This window comes from Oryzias melastigma, linkage group LG4 (genome assembly GCF_002922805.2).
Source record: "Oryzias melastigma strain HK-1 linkage group LG4, ASM292280v2, whole genome shotgun sequence".
Taxonomy (NCBI): Eukaryota; Metazoa; Chordata; class Actinopteri; order Beloniformes; family Adrianichthyidae; genus Oryzias; species Oryzias melastigma.
Genome location: NC_050515.1, coordinates 30,628,152 through 30,653,970, shown reverse-complemented (window position 1 = coordinate 30,653,970; position 25,819 = coordinate 30,628,152). Strand labels below are relative to the sequence as shown.

The 25,819-nt window shown below is 39.9% G+C and overlaps 1 protein-coding gene and 1 long non-coding RNA gene across 5 annotated transcripts in view; both read left to right on the top strand.

The window, feature by feature from the left end:
* Positions 1–6,014: 6,014 nt before the first annotated feature.
* LOC112137020 lies at positions 6,015–8,178 on the top strand. 3 transcript variants are annotated; one of them, XR_004947687.1, is made up of 4 exons: positions 6,015–6,268; positions 6,340–6,464; positions 7,821–7,881; positions 7,961–8,178. It is a non-coding gene; the product is annotated as an uncharacterized LOC112137020 (long non-coding RNA). The 3 variants fall into 3 exon arrangements; XR_004947686.1 differs by having other exon boundaries at positions 6,340–6,445; positions 7,821–8,178; XR_002917467.2 differs by lacking the exons at positions 6,015–6,268; positions 6,340–6,464 and adding an exon at positions 6,626–6,839.
* A 528-nt stretch (positions 8,179–8,706) lies between these two features.
* Positions 8,707–25,819, top strand: part of kita (KIT proto-oncogene, receptor tyrosine kinase a) — a 34,429-nt gene continuing 17,316 nt past the window's right edge. Inside the window, exons 1-10 of one of the 2 annotated variants that reach the window (XM_024259106.2) lie at positions 8,707–9,066; positions 12,691–12,945; positions 15,989–16,273; positions 16,361–16,500; positions 16,845–17,037; positions 17,663–17,852; positions 18,383–18,498; positions 18,760–18,874; positions 21,704–21,894; positions 24,541–24,647. In XM_024259106.2, the coding sequence (XP_024114874.1) occupies positions 9,012–9,066; positions 12,691–12,945; positions 15,989–16,273; positions 16,361–16,500; positions 16,845–17,037; positions 17,663–17,852; positions 18,383–18,498; positions 18,760–18,874; positions 21,704–21,894; positions 24,541–24,647 (1,647 nt within the window). In that variant the 5' untranslated portion in view covers positions 8,707–9,011. The remainder of the gene's footprint in view (positions 9,067–12,690; positions 12,946–15,988; positions 16,274–16,360; positions 16,501–16,844; positions 17,038–17,662; positions 17,853–18,382; positions 18,499–18,759; positions 18,875–21,703; positions 21,895–24,540; positions 24,648–25,819) is intronic. The other variant, XM_024259107.2, reaches the window with a different exon arrangement.

The window sequence follows — 25,819 nt, the reverse complement described above, 5'->3', positions numbered from 1 at the left end:
ATAGAAGTTTGAAAAAACAAAGATATTTAAACTTAGTTCTGATGCTGTGTAGATGCAGCCCAAATGCAGAACAGACAAAACATGCCGTTCTTTTACTCTCAAGGCTGATCGATGATGAAATCCTCTGTTTCCAGAAGGATCCTGCAGCCTTTGTTTGGAGCAGCATGACAAACTTTTTATTTCACATCTGTGGAGTTGTTGTCCTCAACTTGTATTTTGTTCCTCATTTGTTGTTTGAAATGCATTTGAAAGTGTTGTGTCTGCTTTAATAACACACACAGTATAACATTGCTTTGGCAAAACACATTCATTTCACTTCTTTGGGCTGCCAGTAGAAGTCATGCATTAATAATATCTGGGTTTTTTCTTTCACTACATCTGAATCAAACCGATTACATTCAGGATTGTAACCACATCCATGGAGCTCTGTGTTTGGGATGTTGACAAAAGTCATTTTTTATGTTATCCTAACAGACAATCAATGTGTGATAATTGATGGCTCTTTTACATGACTTAATGCTTTGAGAAAGTGAAATTGCAGATTCAGTTTCAGCGCATAGGCCATTTGAGCCTTTACGGTGGTTTGTGGGGCTCATGCCAAGAGACATTATAATAAAACGATGTTAAACGAGAAAAGGAAATAGGATTTCCTCAGGCTTGAATCTGAAATGAAAGAGATTTGATGGCAAATGTGCACACAGTTATAGGACAAAAAAGATCCTTAGATCGGTGTGTTTTTAAGTTATGCATTTGTTTTCTATGCTGGGGGGTCAAAGCAGTCCAAAGGCACCAGGGCGGAGCTAGAAGGGGGGAGTTAGTCAATGTCTGCACCATTATTAACAGATTAATGAAAAATCAATACAAGCTTTTTTAAAGGGCCCCTATATTTATTTATTTAATTCCCAGTAGTGTTTTAATTATGATTATGAAGTTTTTAACCAAAATCCCACAACAAAAAAGCAATTTTTCATGTTTATCTGAAGACTGTTTACAAAATCTCCTCAGAGGGGGCGTGGCTTTTACAATAGAGCTGAGTAGCTCCACCCATGACTCGGAAAAGCAAAAACAAAATGATCTCTCATTACATTTGTTCTCTTTCATAAGAACACAGCCACACATACATGTTAAAGCTAAAAAAAACAACAGGATTTTCATCAGAGGGGGGCTTTATAATAGCACCTCAGAGAAAAAAAACGTTTTCAAATGAATAACAGTAATAAAGCAGTTTAAAAAACATTTTAGATTCTTTCATTTGTAATGGCCTACCACTCGGCTGTTCTCGTTTGCCACCCTCCCATATAAAATGTTCCAGCTACAACACTGAACAGCATCATTTCTTGACGAGGAGCGTCTGGATGTGAAGGTTCAGCCAACAGAACGGGTCAACATTACCCACAAGCTTCAACCACATTTGACTTTTTTCTAAAACAACTATCAGGTTATTTAACAAACTGCACATTTCACGAGTTGTTGCATTGACATTTATGGCTTCAGCTTGCTTGAATCACCAAACAGAATATCAATCATCAGGACTCTGGCTTTGGCTGCAGCAGTCATATTTCAGGGTCGGCCAGCATCTGTATCTCACTCTGTGTCAGATACGATCTGGGCTCAGGTGATTCATCTCACTGCTACTCTGTGCTCCGTTTTTGGAGTTCTAAGGCTTCATCACTGCTGCTTCTGTTTTTCTGAATGGTCACATGATTACAAGCAAACATATTAGCTCTCCGAAAAGGGGGAACGACATTCACTGATACTTGATACGTACCACCAAACTACACCAAATGGAAAATTACACTTAAAACGTCTTTTTTCAAATACCTAAATGAACCATTTGACATTGGAATGAGAGTCTTAGAGACAGGATGTGTTTTCTTCTTTTAAATTTCCTTCAGGCATTCAGAACTCTTTGAAGTTTGTGTCCCTGTTAAAATAAAAGTTGCCCTTGGAGGTCCACTTGTGAAGTAAAAAGAGCACACTTTACTTAACAGCGTGAAAATATTCTTAAAGCTTTGGGATCAATGGTGTGTTTTGTTTCACAAAGATGTGTAAAATATTGCTTCGAGAAAGGTTAAATAATCTAAATAATGACAGACTGAGAAGATTTCTGCTCTGCTTTTAGAGATAATCATTTCAACTTTACAAATTAAATTTTGAGCTATAATAGTGTTAACCCTTAAACTATTCATTCAACTACCGTAACTCTTCAACCATTTCATACAAGTAAAATATTTCCAGCTGCTAACCTATTGTGTTGCTCATCAGTACAAAACCAAAATGAAAATCCTCTTTTCTCCGTGTCAGAATCAGCTGATTCAAGTTGACTGCATAAACTATCATAGATTAATGACATGTCAAACATGTTAATTAAGTATCGCTGGTGACAGCTGCAGGGTTAAAGGGTTAAATCATTGACATGAATACGGATGGACAAAACCAGGCTGTTACCTCGGGTTCCAACAAAATGAAGTCAATTCAGTCGCGTTTTTTACATTTACTGACATCGCCTGATTTTGCCATTTTGGGACCAAGCAGTGATTGGTCTGAGAATCTGTCAATCAAACGTTTTGAATGATCCACATGCTCTTAATGAGGCATTTGATTGGCTAGTTTATAACTTGACTAATTTGCGATAAAGAAAATATATCATGGAAAAAAAAAAAGTTCAGCAAGAACATGTTAAAAAGAGACACCAGAGCTAGAATGGTTATTCTGACAAACACAATGACTGAGTAAGAGCTGTTTATTTTTCAATCTAAGTCTTTGGGATTTTGGCTTTCTGGGACCATACTGGTAATCTCAGGTTAATCTGTCCAGTTCTCTCTATGTACTGTCTGTGTCAGGAGTCGGTGCTCCACCCCCCCTCTGGCCAACGGTGGAGTAGTCTCCAGAGTACTGACTGCACTACATCTCCCAGAAACCCCAGCCCACAGTTCCTGGATGCCGGCCAGCTGTTTCTCACTGGACACCTAAGCAGCACACAGAGCCACACTCAGTGTGAAGTATTGTTTGTGCCACCTCACCAGCATTACTGAGCATTTCTATCTGGACCTGATCTTCTGTTTCTCACCCTGTTTCATCTCTGTTGGCCTGGTGCCTGCCCTGACCCTCACTTTGACTCTGATGCTCTACTCTCTTCTTGGATGACCCCATGCTCATGATTGACCTCAGCCTGTCTGACCCTGATTTAGCTTTGTGGACTTTTAGCTGTACTTAGTTCCTGTATGAGCTAAGAAACCTGCTGCAGGTGGAACCAGCTGTCTGCCCGTTTGTGACAGACTATGGGTTAAATTGTTAATTTATTTGATTTCAGTCAGGAGAGATCTTGAATATTTGTGTCTGTGACAGGCTGGTGATGTGTCTGGAGTGGACGGATGGATGGATGGATGGATGGATGGATGGATGGATGGATGGATGGACAGACGGAAGGAAAGACAGATGAATCTTGAGAAACAAATACGTTCCCAAATCTTTGGTGGTTGGGCTCTGGGCTGATGACGTCTTGACTGCGTGGGTTAAACTCCTAGCATCGATGGATGGATAAACCCCCAAACCTAGACACTGATGGCAATAGGGCCAGACCATACTGGAGAACTGGTTGGAGGAGAGGCTGTGAAAACATCTGGAATGCAACTATCCATGAATTTAAAGGTAAAAATATGATTGAAGACGGTGGGTAGGTTAGCATTTACTTTAGAATAAAGACACAGTGCTGAGCGGTGCACAGCCCAAAGTTCTTTGCAGTGAGGTAGACCTTCCTTTTTGTCCTGACACCAAAGCTTCACTTATTTCAATTGAAAACCAAAAAAAATTCATTGCACACAAACTGACATATTTCGAGCGTGTTTTATTTCTTGTTTTAACAAATATAACAAGCACAAGGGTGGGCAAACTACGGCTGCGGCCTCTTTAACCATTTATTCCGGCCCTTCAGACTGAAATAAATTATATTGATAATCCATATTAATGTTTTAATTGACTGTAACTCGGGTGTCTCCCCTTAGATGGTGCACCACAAATGAACTGACTTGTTTAGGTCAGTTATTTTGCAGATTTGTTGGTTTTCTGAGGCACATCTGTGTTTTTCGAGTCATTTTTCCCATCATTCCAACAATGGTTTAATTGGCTCTGAAATAGGAACAAAAAGCACAGTTTTAAATAAAAAAGCATGTTTTTGTCCAGATTCTGTGTTGTTTCTTTCTCATATGAGGCTGCTTACCAAAACACGTGGTCTTGGTCTGGCCCACTGATAAAGTTTCAGAACACTTTGTGGCCCACAAGTGAAAAAGTTTGCCCACCCCTGAACTAGTAAATAAGAAAATCTACATTTCAGCAACTTGGTCACATAGTTATCTAAAATGAATTCCCATCATTTGTTCCTGGGTCTTCAGTCAGTCTGGATCACCAAACTCACTGACTCATTCATACAGTGTCACATCTGGGAGTAAACCAGCAGATCCTCCTGTCATCCACATACACACTTTGTGTCAAAGTTAACATTGAATGTTTGTGCTGCCCATCAAAGAACTTGAACCCTCAACCTCACAGCCAGAGGTCAGTGTAACTAACCTCTTTATTACTTAATGACAAATTAGTTGAAACATTTTAAATGAAGCAAGATCAGGATTCAAATTAGAAATGAATCAAAGGAACGGCTCATGTCAGACGTCTTGGAGATGTGGAGAGGGAAGCAGATGGAGATGGTTTGAACATGTGAAGAGGAGGAACAGTGAGGATGTTTGTAAAAGAATGATAAGGTTGGAGATATCGGGAAAGAGGAAGACCAAAACAGGATGTTTGTGGATGTAGAGAAGGAGCACCGGAGGATGCTTGATATGAGAGGGTTAAGCTACGTTCACACCACACTCGCAATGCTCGTTCAAGCGAGCACTTTTAATGTCGAGTCTATGCTAACGCGTGTTTTTTGAGCTAGTTCAAAACTCTTCACATGTCCTTATGCAAGTTTCTATGATTGTTTTGGACTCTACATTGAACAATTTGAGTGTACGTTAAAAGTGAAACCAGGTGAAGTTAATGAATAATCGTGGTTTGTGCCCGACTGGACGTATATTGTCAAACTCTTCACTTGGTTCTGTGTCTCTTAAATCGACTGCAGCCAGAAACCAGAAGGACTTTCAAACAACTCTCAGACTGGACACTTTTATTTCTCAAACCAAAAACCATCTTACTGACCATTTTAAAGATGAATGCTACTGTTACACAATGCAAGGATTTTAATGTGTTTTTGCTGATTCTATTTTATTTGATTTCTTGTTTATTGTAACCTTTTTCTTTCTTTCTTTCTTTCTCAAAATGTCTCACCTTTTGCCACAGTTAAAAACCATAATGCAGTTCTTCTTAATCTGTCCTGCCTGGATAAATAAAGGTTATAAAGGTGGAAAGAGCTAAGAAAGAAAAATCCAAGAGTCACGCACTTCAACATTTCATACTAAGTCTATTCCAACTGTTGGTGTCGGACATGAGATAGTAAATCGTAGAAATAAAAGAAGAAGACAAAAGAAGTCCCTCCCTACTAGTCCGATGTGAATACCATGGGCTAAATGTGCGTTTGAGAACAGAAAAATGTTTAGTAATCATGAAAGGTGTCAGTTTACTGTAATCAATCTCTAAAAGTTTCACTTTTAGCTGAATCACATAAGAGAATCAACACTTTGAACATAAAACACGTCATTGAGCAGCATAACATTCTGAGAAAAGCATCACAGTTAAAAAAAGAAGCATTTCCTAATCCAAGTCAAATCTTCAACATGTTGCAGCAGAGATTCCTGAAGAGTTTTGGTTCATGTGACGGATCCATGACAGCCTCATTCAACAATCACTTCACTGATTTCAATTCTCAGCTTTTTGTTATTAAACACGTCAAACACAATCTTTTTTTATGGGTGAGCTAATGGTCTCTGTCAGAAGTGATCTTTGATTTATACACAAACATTATACGTTCTTGTTAGCCAAAAGTCATGGTGACCCCATCCACAAATCACTTCAGCTTTCAGGACACCAGAGCCCGGACTCTGCTCCAAGAACCTGTGGGATAATGAAACTCCTCACTCTGAACTCCCCCGTGTGCAGCGGGAGCTCGTTTTACCTGCTCATACTCAGGTTTTTTCCAAGCCAAAGCTCATGGTTATACAGACAGGTTGACAGGTAAAGTGACAGCTGACCCTTCCCATGAATCACCTCCTTGTCAAGACGGACAAGCTGGGGACCCAGGAGAGCCGTTGCTGGGAGCAGTTTGCTCCTGGTGGAGGTAAAGTGTTCCTGGATGAGGCAACTCTCAAAGAGCAATTCAAGAGTGATCGATTGAATTTGTTTAACAAGGAATCAGGAAGTCTCACCTGTTTTTGGGGAAAATGGAGCTTCACCCTGGAGGAAGCTGGAGGGAAGGCTGATGGGAGAGAGCGAACACGGTCTGAATGTCCTGCTGGTAATTTATCAGAATTTAGGTAGTGATTTTTGAACGTTGCATTTTATTAATCTTATATCTGCTTTTACACTGGAATGAAACATTTTTAAAATCTTTTTTTTTACTTGATGTTATTTTCATGTTTATTCTCTGCCATTCTAGACTGAAAGGTAAACATCTACAAATCCTTAAACATATTTGGCATCTTAACAAAAGTGTGGGATGTTTGACAGCAGCTTTAGAAAGTCGTGGAAAACTCCCACTAGAACAAATTTAGCTCCACTAAATGCTACAGAGTTATCCTGCATTTCAAAGGAAAACAATTCCAACTGAAGCACCTCTAGTAGTCGGGAGCTCTGTGATATGTAGTGAAATTAGGAAAATATCTGAAGAGCGGGAACATTTTTTAAATTCTGTGAGTAATTTATTTGAAGAACCATTTTATATTCAACTTGTGATTCATAATGTGATATGTTATTTCATTTATTATTACCTGATTTCTTGAAACAAACCATTTCATTTATTCATTAATTCATATTGTTGTGGCTCAGTCTGCTTCATTCCTTTATTTTGTTTATTATTATTATTATTTGTTGTAGTTACAATGTCATCCTGCTGTTTTGTTGTGTGTTCATCTGAATGATCTTTGACAAATTCTTGTTGTTTTAATAAAATTACACCTAAAATTTTCATTCTATGTTGTAAAAACAGTTCAGTAAACATGTTTGGGGTTTCCACGGCAAAATGATTCCCAGCTGAAATTTTCTGTTTCTGCATAATGTTATGTGTAGTGTGTGAATACAACATAGAAAAATGACAACATAGAGGCAGTGTCACATAGGAGAGGTGTTACTGATTAAAATGATACCAAACAAGCAGCAGGAAGTCTTTCAAACTGCAAACAAGGAGGTAAATTCAAAAGTAGACAAAACAGAGTTTTAGTTTGTAGGTTCCAAAGAATTAGAAATAAATGTACAATTATTTTGTGTGAGATTTCATATTATAATTATTTGCAGATAGTAGGTGGCTGCCAAATACCTTACTTAAAAATGACAATAAAATAATTACAATTAATATTATTGCCTGGAGTGATTTGTTATTTTTTTAATTCATTCCCAGCCCTAATATATATATATATACATATATATATATATATATATATATATATATATATATATATATATATATATATATATAGTAAATTATCTCATATTCAGGTTGATTAAGTTTGAGTTGAAGTTTCTTTTTTTCTTCCGCAGTCTCTTCTCAATTTTTTTAAAGTTGCTTTGTCAATAATAGTCAACAAAAATCACAATAATTGTTTCTAATTTGAACAGTTACGAAATTCACCAATATCTGCAAATTATCCTTATTGTTGTTTTGATTTTTATTACAGATATCCATAAGTGAGCTGAGGACTGATGCACTTCAGAGTATGAACACCCGGATGTTTCCAAGTAAAGGATTGGAAAACTTTATGAAATCTTTTCAAAGCATGATTTCATTTTACAAAGTCTGGTCATCTTTTCACCACAGAAACATTCCTGACCTGAACTTCAGAGCGGGTGATCTTGAAATGGGATGAGAGTTTTCTGCTTGTGTCATCTCAGGCTGAGTCTGGAATATTTCCAACAAACTTTACATGTTTAGATCGAAACTCTTGACAATCTGGGGGTGTTTTCATCACTGGAGTGATAATGATAATTTATCAGAAACATCAAATTCATTTCCTGTAATTAAACGAGTTCATGTTCTTTTCTTTTCCTTTTTCTGAGATTGTGAAAATAATTCCCAGATCTTTTGAAGGAAAAAAAGTGTAACTTCAGGTATTAAAAGATGGAGATTTACGTTAAGATAATAAGGAATGTGAGAATACATATATAGTACACATTATGGGAAATGTATATTTAATTATATACAATTATTAAAAACGTTGAAAAAATAAATGGCTTTTTAACAAGCTGTTAAAGTATTTTGCAAAACCAGAATTTATTGGTATTAATTACTTATTAGTGGTTTTCACATCAAGTTGACATAAAAATGTTAAGAGATAAAATAAATAGGAAAAGAGCTCAAATGGTTTTATTTTGTTTTTAATCTTTCCAACAGGTTTTTAGTCTTTTGAGCGCGAAAAATGCCGTTTACCGTTGCAGCAAAAGAAAAATTTTTAGACACTTTTTCCTTTTTCCGGAAAAATGAATCAAACAGGAGTGTTTTCCTCGTATTCGTCTGGGTATCTCTCGGCGTTGTCTTGTCGGGAGGCAGATAAGAGGTTCCAAACACCTCCCCCCTGCGCGTAACGTGTGAGCAGGCTCCACCACTGCCTCCTATAAACATGTTGTTGACGCCACAGCCGGTCAGAGATACATGGTCGGCCTGCACTGTCCCCTCTGGCGCGCTCTAGGACAACAGCATGTTTGCAGATAGGCGACGGCTGCTGCTGCGAGCTGAGCTGAGCATCGGTGCCTTTAAAGCCTTGTGAGTGCGCCTCTGCCAGAGCCCGCACTCAACTTCCCACAAGTACAGAGCTACCTTAACCAGAAAGGCTTTGGCTCACCTACACAGCAAGACTGATGGAATACTAACTATGGAATACCACTGGATACTGCTGTTTGTTTTTTTACAGCTAACCTTCCCTTCAGGTAAGACTGCACCTGATGCGTCATTTTACGCACGCAACTTGTTGCTGTTTGCTTTCGGCTGAATGTTGGAACCTACAGATTGTGAGAGGAAAAAGAAATCCCGTGTGTGAGCCATGGGTTCGGGCATTTTTCCTGACACTTAAGCACCGAGGTATTCCTAAGCAGGTCTTTCTTGTTCGGGGAGACAGAGCAGAACCGGTTAAGAGAGCCCGGAGTAACGAAACCCAATGAGGAAAGTGGATACTCCGGCGGACAATTTAGAAGCTGAAGCCGCTTTAATAATTGATGGTTCGGTCAGGAAACGGGGTGCAGGCGCTGGAGGAGAGGGAAGTTGCGCTCTGGAAACGGTTCTCTCACGGAAGCCATCGGGTCCGAACCCCCCCACCCCACACACGCCCCACACACACTCCACACCACCACCCCTGCAGTCCCGACATAACCGTCATTATGGAAATACACAGTGACTTGTGATTCTTAGGAGGTATGCAAATAAATGTGGGTTGGCTCATCTGGAAACTTGAGTTGTTCCAATTTCTAGTTCAGGTGTTTCAATTTCTATCGGGGTTCAGGTGATCAGCCCTCCACTCTCTACCCGCAGAGGTCAATGTAATGAAACACGTGGCTTTTCTCCTCCTTACACACCTGAAACAACAACAATCTGGGTGTGTTTAACTTGAGGGCTCCGTTTTAAGGAGTCGGTAAACACGCAGAGTTATGTTCCATGCAAAGTCAACTGCTTTATTGATGTTAACTTGTCTGAAAGGACCAGGGGGAAGTAGAAGAACTATGCAAATGTATGTCATGAAAACCCTTTCCAACAAAAACAGTTGTTTTGTTTGACTTGCTGTGTTAAGTTTGCGCTCTTTGCGCACTCCACGCGCGCGCGGAGCCTCTGGATGCACCACCAGGCCCATATTTCTGAGGTTGATTGACAAGATGCGATGAACCCAGCGGGCTTTTGATGTCCGCTTCATATTGGTGTCAGCAGGGACTTGGAGTGACAGTGTGCACAGGCTTACCTGTCAGGTGATGCAACACGGCACGCCACACCGCTTCCCGTAAGCCCGTTTGCGCGTGGCGCAGCGCTAATGACGTCCTACTGTCACATCATATCATTTGATGCTTCAAAGTACAAAAAGTTTATCAGCAATTAAGCGCCTCCTATCACATGTTATTGTGTCATTTATTCTTCCCGCCCCGATAGGAGAATAGTTTCGTCTCCACCAGGCCCTGCTCTGCAGGCTGCACGGCGCTAAAAAGAAATTTGGCGCCCCCTGTAGGGTGTTAAATTCAGACATTCCAGCTGGGACTTGTTTAACCCTTTTGCTGTCTTATGGGGTCCAGATGACCCCAGCCTTATTGATGTATTTTCTGTTCCATGATAAATGTGGACAACGGTAGACAGGATTTGGACAACAGTCAATATATATATATATATATATATATATTGGGAAAAAAAAAAATTCAGCACACTGTCTTGTGGGGTCCAGATGACCCCACTCCTAACATCAACATAACTATGTTAGCATTAACTGACTGTGCCACCGAGCAAGCAATTTTTGAGAGGAAAGTAGGGGGATTGCAACTGTTAGAGGTGTTGAAAAGAAAAAAAAAAAACACAAGATCTCCATTTAAATTTGTCTTTTTTTAACCAAAATGTGTTTGAGTGGGTGAATCTCCAAGCATTTTTATTTAAGTAAAACAGTCAAATCTCCTCTTCCGTTTTTCATTCGTAAAGTTTAAACCCTTGTGCTATCCTAGGTATGTTTACATTGAAAGTGGGGTCATCTGGACCCCACAAGACAATGCTCTAAATTTTTTTTAAGCATTTTTTATCTTCACTGGTGTCTGTGGCAGACATAAAATCCTATCCAGCTTTGTCATGGGAGAGATTACACAACAATATAATGGTGGGGTCATCTGGACCCCATAAGCGAGCACGAGCACTGTTAACAAAAAAAGAAAAAGAAATATGTATATATATATATATATATATATATAATTATTGTGATTTGGCGCCCTAGACGGCCGCCTAGGTCGCCTTTGCCCAGAGCCGGCCCTGGTCTCCACAGACTGCAGATTAAATATTTCTGTATGAGATTTGTTTGGTTAAATCATCAATAACGGCGACCCTATGAACAATTATTGAATTATGACCTGTTCGTTGTGCAGTGACTGATGTACCTTGACCACAACACCATAGGTCAATTAGGCTTTAATATTCGATTACTTTAATTCATCTTTATCCATCCATCCATCTTCCTGACCGCTTCATCCCTTTCGGGGTCGTGGGGGTGCCGGAGCCTATCCCAGCTACTGATGGGCGAAGGCGGGGTACACCCTGGACAGGTCTCCAGTCTGTCTCAGGGCCTCAATCACACACACATCCACTCTCACATTCACACCTAGGGGCAATTTAGAGTCACCAATGAACCTATGAAGCATGTTTTTGGACGGTGGGAGGAAGCCGGAGTCCCCGGTGAAAACCCACACATGCACGGGGAGAACATGCAAACTCCACACAGAAAGGTCCCAGCCGAGATTTGAACCGGGGCCTTCTTGCTGTGAGGCAAGAGCGCTAACCACTGCGCCACCGTGCAGCCCTCGTCTTTATTAGAAGCAAACTTTTTGACATTCCCACTGCAGTGTTTGTTATGTGAGCTGTCAATCACAAAGCTATGCAGTGTCAAGGAGAGGTTTTTTGTTCACACCTTTTCATTTTGGAACACATTCTATTCTTCTTACAAGGAAAAATGTTCACTTTGGCATGACGGCTTTTATTTCTTTTAAATGGTAAAATTCAAGAGGGATTTGATGCTTGTTTAGCTTCAACATCTGTCATTCATAACTCTTTGGATTTGCCCAGACGTCAAAGGGTTGATGGTGCAAATCCTAAAGTCACAACAGGTATAAACATTGAACAAGTGGCTATTTTATATGATCTTTTAACACGTCCTGCAGATAATAACACAGCTCTAAAGTAATTTTATTGAATTTAAAGAGAATTGTAATATACTTTCCATCAAACTCATTTTGACAGTTGACCTTTGACCCCAAACCATCCATCAAAGTAATTTGTAATAAAGTGACAGATGGCTTTATAAACATTTTATATATATTTTATAGAAAATTATCTGTCATCTGCCAAATTAGTCTGATTGAGGGTGTAGGGTCATAGGTCACCTGTCAAAATGAGTTTGATGGAAAGTATATTCCTGTTCTCTTTCATTTATGTTTTTTTTTTTTTTTAATCCAGAAATGACATTTTTGGTCTCCTGGTTTGGAGGAAACACTTCAAACTCTGGACATGTCTAATCATGAACTGAGCCGAGCTGATTTTAGCATAAAGAAGAATTAAATGATGTCAGTTCAAAAGGCTTATCTTGGCTTCAGACGGGAATTCCTCATCTTTGAATGAAACCTTCCCTGGCTTAGATGTTGTTAGAGCTCCACTTTGCAGGGTTGAGAATATTTATTCTCTTGATCTCATTTCAGGTTTTAAGCTTAAAAATCATATTTAAGATTTTTGAATGTCATACAGGTGTTTCAGAAATACGCTCATGGATATTTTTCCATGTGATGCAACTGGATTTGATTCCAAATGTCTGTCTTTTCCCATCAAAGGCAACACCAAGCCCTCCATCATTCCAGCTACGTCCCAACTTGTGGTGCAGTTCAACAAAGCCTTCGAGCTGCATTGCTTGAGTGATAACAAGACATACTGGAGGCGAGAGGAACGACCAAAACCAATGAGAGCAAAGCAGACCAATGGGAAGCTGACGGTGCTTGTTCCAAGAGCTTTCCCTTCATCAATGGGCCGCTACATCTGTGTGGACGAGGGCACCAAGGAGCAAGCGTCCATCTACGTCTTTGTGAAGGGTAGGTGCACGTGTTCCACCAAACGAACGAGGCTGTGGGAACTGAAAAAGGCGGGCAGGGTCTTCTGTCATTTCTGTTTACTGACAGAAGCAGATTGTGTGTTTTCACATGAAGGTAGCTTAGCAGTAGATATAGCCATCCACTGAGACGGTATCAGTGAGGTTTACTGTATTTCCTGTTCTCAGTGACCCCACTTCCCCTGGCCTGCTGCCATCTCTCCAGGCTCATATCATGTGCTGATCATTCACTCGACAATCCCTGCATCTGTCTTTGAGGCAGCAGACAATAACTACTTTTTTCCTGGGCTCCCCACATGTATGGTTATATAAAACCATTTGGTTTGTTGATACACTTTTTTTTAAGTACCTTAAAATAATTTTGGATGATTTTGGTTGAGTTTCATGCTGTAACATTGCTGTCCTCAGTCGGGGGATGTTTCTGCGCGGATAACTAACCCTTGAAAACAGTGGCGCATCCACCTCCTTATTTTTGGCAGATCAGCTGCTGCTCATGTGAAGTCTGCAAATTTGTCAAAAAAAAAATCTAAGAGCTACAGAAATAACTATATTTATAGCTTCAGTACTCAAAAGTCTAGCCTTGTTTGATTTGGCAGTGCCAGTGGTTGCCGTGGAAACAGCCAACAAGTTCTACTAGGACACATCCTAAAATTCCCAGGGAAGTTCAAAGCAATCAGACCATATCTTTAAACAATGTAAATGTTTAAGCAGCCATTGGGTTTTGTTTTGTTTTTTAATTGTCTGACATGGTACAAACATTCATTTTAATAAACAAAGTAGTTACTGGCAGCTGTACTTTTACATACATAATGATATTGTATAAATTCCTCATTATATCCAATAGTGAAACACTTGAAATGAAAAAAAAAGATAAAGGAAAGCACAACAAAATATTGAATGATATTATTATTTGAACAAAATCCTAAAAAATCAGGAATCAAGAACAAAAAAGTAATAAAATAATAAAAATGGGAAGAAGCTGACCTTAAAGGGGCCATACCATGATTTTCTTAAGCCTTTCAGAGTGACCTGTATCCATATATAAGATCATATATTACCTTTGGAACACTAAAAAAACAAATTATTTATGAGATATTAGTTATTTCCGTGAGTTTTTTTTACCCGGAAATAAAACTATTGGTTTCCTGAAGCTCCACCTGCTGCTGCGTGTGGGTGCCGCCCATTTCATGACGTCATCCTTGAATCTTTGGCAGCATGTTTGCGTTTCTCCCATTAAAACATTGCTTCACAACACAAATACACTCAATGTCTGTACGACTGTGTGTGTGTGTGTGTGTGTGTGGGGGGGTCCTTAAATGAGCGCCGCGTGTAAAGTAAGTCCCAAACATCTGTTTGAGCTGGAATTTATTGAAGACAGGACACAATTGGAAATTATACGTTATTCTGCATCTAAAATGAACGTTTTATCACAGCTAGTTCAGTGGAGAAAGTGGGTGTTGGGCCCATTCAGAATTCTTCTCTTCTCCCTTCCCCTTCATTTAGCCCTCCAAACAGAGAACTATGGAAAGCATGTCTTATATTTCAGACGTTACCAACAATCGCCAGCCCGCTAGCGTTAGCGTGGAGTCTCAATTTGAAGTGGCAGTTTAAGTGCAAGTCATGTCCGGGATTATTATTCTTCAAATTTCACCCCCCAAACAGAGGTATACAAAGTTCACCGTTTCTTCACATTTAAATGTAAGAAATGACTTTTTGCTGTAGCATGACCTTTTTAAAGCAATAAAATCAATGTTGTTATGTATACCGATTATTGATAACACGTCGAATGAAAGTAACGTCGGAAATACTAGACACTTTTTTTCCATAACCCTCCATTTGAAGGGATAAATAAAAGGGAAGAGCTACGGAGAAGGGAGAAGGGGAGAATTCGGATCTGGCCTAAGCCTTTCAGAGTAAAATATATCCATATTTATGTTCATACCTTTGGCACACTAAAGAACACATTTTTTATGGAATATTAGTTATTTTTATGAAGTCTTTTTATACCCAGAAGTAAAACGATGGGATCTCGGAGGCTCCGTCTTCCGCTCCTTGTGGGTGCCGCCCATTTCATGACGTTAACCCTAAAGCCATCTTTGGCAAAAACAAAAACAAACAGCATCCAAGCTTTTGCAAAAATAGATGTGCATATTCTGCATCTAATAAGCATTTTGCTGATCACCATTAGTTCCACTGAGAAAGTGGGTGTTTATGTTAGGCAGTGGGCGGAGCTGGAAGTGCAGACTCTTCTGGAAGGGGCTGTTCCCCACTTTGGGATGTCACAATGTGGAAACCCAGTCATTCTCTGGGATTTGGGAGGGGCTGGTGGTCAGAGAGCAGGGTTTTAGAGTATTGCTTAGAGAAGTGTAAAGGGAGCAAAAAAGAACCACAAACACTTTGGGTTTGTTTTTCATGAGGAAGCAACATTATAACACATTTAAAAGCTAAAAAAAAAAAAAGGTGATTTTGCATGATATAGGTCATTTAATGTTCACAGAAACTCCTTTCGTAGCTTTTCAGATAACTCTAAAAACAAAAAGGTCCATCAAAAACATTGCTGTTCTCTCCTAACCAGGTGGTTTTTGTGTGTCTCAGTTGCTGGCAGGCTAGTTAATTTTGCATGACTTGTTACGAAATTTGGCCTCTGTCTGAGACTGATTGCCTGCATAAATAGATTTTGGATCAACTGAAAAACAGCATTTTTGTAGCTCGAGAATCTCAAATTTGAAATAAGACAGGTTTCTGTGCAGTAAATACCATGGATGGTCATTTGTTGAAGGAAAGCAGACTTTCAAAATCACTGGAAAAACGATTCTCTTAGAGGGGGGATAAAAAAAAAAAGTCCACACAACAACGGCCTTTCAGAAGATTTTCACAGGATATTTTCTGTAAGGAAAAGCTGTTAGTGCCGAGGGAGTGTGATCATTTTTAGCAGCAATTGTTAAGTGTGAGGAAACTGTAAAACTCAGCGTGACACCCCATTCACAGCCCTCTGAAACCACCTGTGTCATTGAATTTCTTGGCAGATCCCGATAATCCTTTCAGACAATCATTGGTGAACAAAATTCTCACTCGTGAGGGGGACGCGGCTTCCATCCCCTGCCGAGCAACAGATCCAAGTCTCAGCAATCTGATCCTGGAAACATGTTCCGGAAGACCCCTGGACTCCAGCCTCCAGTTCACTGCAGACCTGGAGCGAGGCATCCTCATCAACATCGCGAGAAAGGCTCATGCAGGGTGCTACGTGTGCACAGGGACACTCCATGGAAAGAGCGTGAAATCGCAGCAGTACTATCTGACAGTCAAACCAGGTAAAATGAAGTCCATTGTGCGCCTGTCGCTGTGTTTGTAGCGTTTTTTTTATGAAAGTACAAATGTATACATGTCCTACCTACCAGTGCCTAATGAGCCTCCCATGGTCGAGATGCATCAGCCTACACAAGTGATTCGGACGCGCAATCAGACTCTGTCTCTCACCTGCAACACCACTAATGTCAATGGAGAGATCGCCTTGAATTGGACCGTCCCACCTGGCTCGGTGAGACCCCTCTGTTTCTTCTTGGCAGTATGCTGTAAAGTTAGTGGAAGTTCCAACTAAATGTTGGCATTCCTAGAAACATGCTTCACCTGGGAGCAGAGTCCTGTCCCTGTATCCTCATCCTACTGTCTGCTCAAGATAAAAGGAGTGCAAAGGCTTCTGATTTTTTTTTCTCTTTACGCTTGAGGACCTTTGCTATCTGGGTACTTTATGAACAACTGAGAGCATGTGATGTACCGCAGCTGTGCTGGCATACAGGCGGTTCTGTGTCTTTGTCAGTATTTTCTTGGCAATGATAGACATGCAGACGGGGTTAATCTCTAGAGATCTCTGGGCGTTGACAGGGTGCCGTCTGGTATCCACAGCAACCAGCAAAGGTTGATGGCACTTCACGTATCCAGACGGAGGATTTCACTCACACGCGCAGCTCCACGTTGCACATTGCAGCGGTGCGGCCTGAAGACTCAGGGAGCTACAAATGTGAAGCCAGGAACGAAAAAGGAGTCAGCACAAAGTCGGTGTGGCTCGAAGTTTACGGTGAGTGAACGACTGAGGCCTTAACCGGTTTTACTCTCATGGCTCTTTCAGATGATAGAGAACAGGGTTTCTGAGAACACCTGAATTACCTTAAAAGCCTAAATTAGCCAAATTGGCAAGCATGTAGCTAAAATATTAGCTAAACTCCAAAACAGCCTAAAAAAATCTTAGTAAATGCCAAAATAATCCAAAGAGCTAGAAGAAGTTAAGTTTAAAATCATAACTTTTTAACATAATTACAAATAATAAAAATGCAGGAATATTATTCCAGAATAAATCAACTTAAACCTTAAATAACTTTCAATATTTATCCTCAATAAAAAATATATTTTGTCAAAATTATACAAGTTAAAAATAAGCTCAAGATAACATCAGGCCATTAATAACAATAAACTAAAATGATTCAGAGGGCCGGATAGATTTACCCTGAGGGCTGGATCCAATGCAATCAGAAAACCAGATATTTTTATCTAAATTCTTTTATACATGTCCCCTATTTTGAGAAAAATGCTACAAGAACATGTTGAAAACTCAAAAAGACGATTTTTAATTGAGTTTGTCTTGAAATCATTGAGGCTCCATTAAATGTATCACTAAAAGAGCATGAAACCTTCATATATTTCAGAGAGAGGATTCATCAGCTTGACTCCTACAGTCAACAGGACATTCCATGTCCGCGCCGGCGAGAGTTTGTCTCTGAAAGTCAGCATGCACGCATACCCGAGCCCGCACACCATCTCCTGGAGCTTCAAGAACCATGAACTGAAGAACACGAGTGACCATGTCATCAGCACGACAAACAGCAATGGATACAGGTGTGAGGCTACACAATCCGACTTTAGCTCAAGCACAGGTTTCTTATGGCATTCATGCCTCTGATGCAGCTGCAGATCAAGAGGCGCCAAGAAAAAACGTTTGAGCCGGGAACCCTGAACCCGCTTTGACACATTATTTATGATACTTTTCATTTGCAGGAAATCAAACTATTACTTAGCCATGTGTTACAAATAGAGGCATTGTCCGAGCTTGCATATGTCCCCAAACCAGACCAACATTCCTGTTCTTATTGGGGGACTTAGGACTTAGTCTATAAGCTCTAGCTGGATATGATTCATGCAACAAATGATGTCCAGATGCATGAAAATGATTAAAAGAAAAATAATGGTTATCTAAAATGCAAATATCTGAACAGTTTGGACCATATTTTCGTTCCTCACCAACTGTGACTAAATGCTGTTTTTTTCCTGCAGAAGGAAAGCTGCAATAGGAAAAACACTTTGCTGTGGATTGTAAGGAGAAAAACATGATGGAATGGATGCTGAAGCGGTAATTATCTTCTGTTCAGTTACAGCAGTGAGCTGCGGCTGGTCCGGCTCAAAATGCCAGAGGGTGGTGTTTATACCTTTCAAGCCTCCAATGGTGACGCATCAGTAAATGAGACCTTCACCATCTATGTGATCAGTAAGTGTGTCCAAGATTTTGTGAAAGGTTTTTAGTTCCCTGGGGCCACAGCATGAAGTGTATTAGTCTGCGGTGCGTTAATCTTTTGCAGCACACGTGCAGGAATTGACCTTTCTGTTTTCATGAATTGAGCTGTAGCTCTCCAGCCTCAATATACCTGTAAACCCTGAAAGGTTTACTGCTGATTAACATGGAAAGAGCACATTTACACTGCATCAATCTTATGCCAAGCTCATCCTAAGACCATCTCTTGTTCATCAGGTAAACCAGAGATTGTTTACCATGAAGGTCCGGTGGATGGGCGTGTGCACTGTAGAGCTGAGGGCTTCCCTGCTCCCCAGATCAAGTGGTATTACTGTGAGAAAACACATGTCAGGTACGTTTCTTATTGGCTCTGGAAGCCTTAGTAATGCATATTTTCACTATGAGTAAGGGCTTTCCAACTCCCAAGACACATTTTTGGGAGGAACACACCTGATCCAAGTATCAGACTAGAAGAGTTGCATTATCTGTGAAAATGCAAGTGTGAATGCTTTTTGCTGAAAGTAGTCGCGAAAAATGCTGAAACGTTTTGCTAAAAAGGGTGAAACAATTTATTTTATTGGCTGAAGAGATTTGCTTAAGAAAGCAAAAACTATTTGCAAAATGTTAAATTTGCTAAAAAACTGGAAATGTCATTAAAAAACTATGAAAGAGCGCTGAAGTTGACCTACATTTCTGAAAAATGTTAGTAAAATTGCTTAAAAACCCCAAATATATGCCAATTTTGCAAAAATATTTGTTGCAATATATGTTGCTTAAATATTAGCTAAACTCCAAATTAGTCCAAAACAACCTCTGTAGATGTAAATTGGCCAAAAAGCTAGCTCATTGCTTAGCTAATATCTAAACTCCAAAATAGCCTAAAATTATTCAGTAAACTAATTTAGTCCAAAACTTTAGCATGTCGCTAAAACAAAAGCTAAACTATAGATTAGCCTAAAATCACCCAGTAAATAGATTATGAGCCAAAAACGTTTGCATTTTGCTAAAATATTAGGTAAACTCCAATTTAAAAAAAAATACTCACTATAAAATAGCTCATGAATACATTTAAAGGCTTGTTTCTAATATACTTAAAATTGGGAAATGTGAAGAATGTCTTATTCATCTCCAATGGGGCATATTTCCCTCAATATTTAAAAACTATAAAATTTAAGAATACCAAAAATACAAGAAGTGATGTCTGAAACAAGCTGAACAATTTGGATACCAGGATTGCTGAAATTGCTGAAAGTGTGATTGAAAAACGTATAAAAATGAGCAGGAGAATCACAATATTGTGAATGCTTACTAAGCATTGATTTGTTTGCATTATGGTTAGTGAAAAAAAAAATATAACGTTTATCCAAAGTTTTTAAAGTTAAAGTAAGAACTCCAAAGCCAAATTGCTCTTATAGTTAACATTATCAGCCAAAACAACTCTATTTTGGGGCAGAAAAAAGTAAGTCAGTGTCCTGAAACCGACTGTCATGTCATGTTTTGATCAACACTAGTTCTCACTAATAAAAGATTAGTGAGGTTCCAGATAGGTAGATGAATTTCTGCTCTCATCATCACTGACTTCAAACTCCTGTTAAATTCATTTCAATAGTCCCAAAGGTCACAGCGAAGACGCTTTAGGTCAAATCATTTCACTCCTTTGATGAGGGAGTAAAGGGGGCAGAGGGATTGTATCAAGCTGACTTGTGATTGGTTGACAGTTATAAGATGATAGCCACGTGACATGGGATTGGAAATAACTGATTTGTGATTGGTTGGGGACGGAGAAATCCGCCCGGATACAACTCAATGAAAGAGGGCCACGTGGTTTCAAACGTACAGTTTGCTGGACAGGGATTGTTTTAGCAGCATTAATAAAGAGCACATGGCTATAAAAGTTAAATCCAACTTCATCTGCTCATTTAAAAAAAATGAAACCTAACTGGTCTTAAAAACCATCACATGTTCCTTTTATAAAGTGAGTAAAGAGGCAATTTTCAGGAAGAAATCAAAACAGGCATGCATGCAGAATGATACATTTTCATATTCTGTATTTATGAGCACATTTATTCTAAACGCTCATAAATACAGTGTTAGCTTGTTTATTGCAAGGGTTGTGTTCTAAAAATAACCCATGAAAGGAGGATTAAAGCCGTTTTAAGGCTATACACTCCTCACTACAAACTTTATCCACTTTTTTCAGACACACATGGACACTTTCACGCTTTACTCTCTTTTTTAAACTCTCAAAGTTCAAACCTTCATAGAAAATAAGTCAAGGATTATAGAATGAAAACAAACAATCAAAAATGTAGGTAACTGTAGCACATTCTGTACAGGAGACACGACATGGACGAGATTGACAGACAAGATTAACAGCCAATCGGGATGCAGAACTGTAATTCATTAAAAAAATAAATTTAAAACATGTATGTTGCACTGAAAAGAAACAGAGACAGTAAAAGGTGAACTGCCTTTTAGTGAGGGCAATTGTAGTTCTAGCTTTAACAAGATGATGTGTTGTGTAAAGCAGGACTGCCACGATTAGTTGACTAATTGACGACTAATTGACTTTTAAAATAGTCAAAGACTAATTTAATAGTCGATTAGTCGTTATTTTATATTATAGGGAGTCAGAGTGTAGTAAAGTTGAAAGTTATAATGGCATTCTGCAGCTTTTTGGACTATTTAGTCATTTAATAAAGTTTTTTAGGCTAATTTGGAGTTTAGCTAATATTTCAGCTGCATGCTAGCTATTTTGGCTATTCGGGCTATTTTCAGTTTTTTAGGCCAACTATTATTTTAGCTGGATATCAGCTTCAGTGTTTTCAACTATCAGCTTCAGCGATTTCAGCTATTAATTTCAGCATCTTCAGCTATCAGCACTAACATCTTCAGCGGCCAAATTCTGCTTACAACATTCACACTAGCATTATCACAGGTAATGCAATACATCTAGTTTTTAGTTGCCTGCCCCCTTTAAAGCTAATGATGGTTAAGATGCGTGTTTTACATCCAGTGAATGACCCGGTTGGTCAACTAATCGGTGATTAGTCGACTATTAAAATAATCGTTTGTGGCAGCACTAGTGTAAAGACAAAAGAAAAGTCAGGGCAGGCTCTTCAGGTGGAGGACACCCTGAAATCTGGTGATCTTTGTCTAAATCATAACCTTCTGTTCTCAGGTGCTCCAAGCAAGTGAACGCCACCCAAGAAAAAAAGAACGTCGTCACCGTCACATTATCCAGCTCCAAATTTGGGATGCAAGGGGTGGAGAGTTGGGTGAACATCAGCAGGGGACGGTTCAACTTCCTGGAGTGTTTGGCTACAGGAAGTGACGAATGGGATCAAGACTTCTTACTCTTTTCTATCAACGGTGAGATTACGTTCAAATGTGCACAAAAGGTCTGAGAGGGGAGCTTAAAGGGTGAAAATGATGTCATCCGCCACATGGATTGCTGCATTTGTCATGCAGATGGTTTCAGTTCTCCAGAGCAAAAAGACATCAGGTTTGTTAACCCTTTATCACCAGAGATGTCATCTAAATAACAAACATTCTTTGACATACCACAACTCATTACCTTTAACGCAATAAATGTGAATCAGCTGATTCTGGCGTAAAGAAAGTAGCTTTACACGTCATTATCTCCAATATGTAGCACATTACTAACGTAGAGTATATATTCTCGTTCCAGTTCATGAGCGTACGTGGCCACGCAATCTGTTCATCGCCTTCAAAGCAACTTAAATCTTGAATCATTATAGAGTTACTACAAAACAAGTAGTAATTCTGCAATAATAAAGAGCTGACCTTGACCCCAAAGACAAACCAATCTAATATTTCTGACCTCAGAAAAGCAATAGAAGACCACCAAGCTTCGTTAGCTCCACTCATGGAACTCGAGTCAAAGCTAACGCCTCTGATGCTACTTGGCATTGATAATCAGCATTACCTCCTTTAACAACCTGTCGCTGTGTTTGTAAGGTAAAAATATCTGATCAGAAGTTATGAACCGGATATTGATAATTCATGTAAAGGAAATAGTAAGGTTGAGCCAGTGAGGGATTATATAAGTTCGTTTCCATTCACTCCCTTTCAAGAAATCTATAATTTGATGCCTAGTTATCTTATGTCTGACATGTCTTAATATGAATGTTGACTATATTTCACAATCATTCTTGCTTGATAGCTTAATATAAACCATTTCAATTCAAGTAAAGATGTGCAGTGTGATGGCGCAAAACTGATTTCTTCACAACACAATCAGCTAATTTACATAGATTGCACTTCACTACAGTAAATTAGGGCTGCAAATCACAGGGTACTGAATGAATTTCCCCCCAGGGGATTAATAAAGTATATTGATTGATTGATTGATTGATTCAGATGATACACGATACATGGCTCACGATATCAGATCAGATAACAGATTATTTTAGAAAAAAATATATCCCATTCTTTGCTAGTTTGAACACAGTCATAATAAACAACTTGTGTCTTATTTTGTGCAGCAAATAATAGAAAGTTTTGTGCAACATTGTTGAAATCAGTAATACTGTCTTTGACAAGCACTGACTATAAATTAAACGACAAAAGATAATGAATATAAAGTTTTATAGCTTCTTCAAGCACGATTAAAAGATTGATACTTGGTGAGAACCCATCGACAATCCATCGCAGGACTAAATGTCCCGATATATGATAATATTGATATTTTGGGACACCTCTACTGTAAAGTGTTGCAAATCAGCGTAGAGTTCTTTTCAGAATCCTCTGAAATTTTGTTAATAGCGTAACAGTTGAAGAATGTCAACACTGAAGCTGAAGCTCTGGTGTTAAAGGGTTTAACCCCCCTCTTTGTGTATGGAATACAGGCCCTTCTGGTTTACAAGATAGATGATTACTTAAGTGCAGAAAAACCCGGTTCCAAGGTATTCTGTTTTTTTAGTGCACAGGGATAATTCCTTAGCTCAGTATATTTACTAAAAGCACAAGTTTATCAAGGATTAACCCATGAATATAGTCCCACTATTCCACCTGTATGGCTGTCATCTGTTTTGTAAACATTAGTCGGAGATCCTAAAGCAGGAATGACTGTCAGTGAGAAGATGTTGTTGCTTGGAAATAAGAATTAGCACTGGTTCTTTGTGTACTTTATTACTCCAAATCCCCTCTGGAGTAACGGTCTTCCCATCTGTTGTCCACAAAGCAGCATGCGCACAGGAACTGAAAGTACACCCAAGTTTTCCCAGCCTGCACGAGCAGGTTCATGCGGGACACGGGGGTCTAGCTGGAGATACAGCGGGTATGTGGGTGAGGATCATGAGGAAGGCGAGCGCTCGCTGCCAGGCGGGACAGGACGTTGGAGCGCGCCTCCAGGATGCATGAGCCTCACAGAGGGACAGAAGACCAGGCGGAGGCGCTGGGAGTGCGGAGCACAGTGGGAGTCCTGGCGGTGCTGGGCATTCTGGGGCTGTGGGAGGCTGGAGGTGTCAGTGAGCTGCTGCAGGGAAAACAGAGCTTTAGAAACCAATGACAGGTTTACAAGGGATTAGTTCCTGCAGACTCTGCATTCTCAGATTTGAAGTGGAGAGAAAGCCTCTTATCTCTAAAGAGCTTATTACACCCCGGTGTGTACTGAGGAGCAAAACAATGAGGCATCACAACCAGCCAGACACAAAGGAACAGGACACTAATGACAGAGAATGCTGTGTAACAGCTGTACAGCGACAGCAACATGGCAGACAAACGTTCAAAACGGGGACTTAAGCAGTCAGCCGAGTGGGAGCTCAAACAAAGAATAAAAGGAGTGAACCCTGCAGTTTGCACTGCTGGCTAAGTGGCTTTGTTTCTGCTGTTTGATCAGGGTGGGCTTCACTGCCGTTTAGCTCCCTTCAGCTTACTGTAATACCCTTTTCACAATGCTATTTGGAGTGTAAACACAAGAAATGAGTAAAAGAATCCTTGATTGGATTCAGCTTTGCCGCATTCTTTAACATTCTCATTTCTATCCCCCTGCAGAGAGAAGTACTCCCCATGAGCTCTTCACGCCTCTGTTAATTTGCACAGTGTCTGCAGCAAGCATCCTCTGCCTGATCCTCATTGTGCTGTTCTACAAGTACATGCAGGTAAGACAGACCACACCCTTTCTGACACGTTTCCTCACCAGTTAAAGGGTTACCAAACCCTAAATCAACCTTTTTGGCTGTTGACCTCTATAAATGGGGCTTTAAAAGTGTTGTCTGTTGGTCGTTGCCAAATTTTTGAAAAGTCTAAAACAGTCTGTGTGCTGCCCCCTACAGGTTTAAACGAGGTATTACAGTTGAATTTTGTGATTGGTCAACTGGTGTAGGTACCAGAAATTTCATGTCATCATGCTATGACCTCCAGTATAAAAGCCCCGCCCATATCTGATTCTGTAATGGCTGGTTGTGTTAGCTTTAGGCCAAGTGGAGGCATTTTGCTTGAAATTGGGCAGAAAAAAGTTTGTCTGAGTTTGTCCACATTGGCTTAAGTGAGCACTTAGTGGGTTGGCTCACTATGCTATCCAGCCTCTTAGTGGATGCGTGAGATACTACTGAGCTCTACTGTAATGAACTAGCAAGCTCCGCTGTATTGAGCTAGCGAGCTTCGCTGTAGCGAGTTTGCAAGCTCTGCTGCAGCAAGCTCCAATGTATTGAGCTAGGGAGCTCCTCTGTAGCGAGCTTTGCTGTTGCGACCTCCGCTGTATCAAGCTGGCAAGCTCTATTGTAGCGAGTTCTACTGTAGAGAGCTAGCAAGCTCCAATGTGGCGATCTAGCAAGCTCTGCTGACCACTGGGCGGCTGGCTAGCTTACCGTGACAACTCACTGAGTGTCCACTTAAGCCAATGTGGGCAAACAAAGGTGGGGTCATCACGGAAACTGTGGACAAACACATTGGGACCCACATTTTCTGCCCACTTTGAAATTGAATCAGGCCTTTCTGGCCTTGCTGGCTGGGTTGTAGGTGTTTTGTCTTCAGTTGTCAAAAATCTACTGGCTTGTATAACTTTCCAGTCAACTTTGAAGTTAGGGAGCAGAGGTTGAGTGCTATTGGCATTGAATCCAGCAAATTCCACCCTGGTGATGAATTTGCTATGAATATTTTATCCGGGATTGTTTGTTTAATATGTTAGCCTTTATTAGCTATGATGCTAGCAGCATCACAGAACAGCATCATTTTAACACTCTCAGACAGGGGTCCCCTTCGGACCTGCAAACCCTCAGCTGTGCCAGCTGCCCTGGTCTGCAAAAGCAGCGACTCAAAACAATGAGGTTCT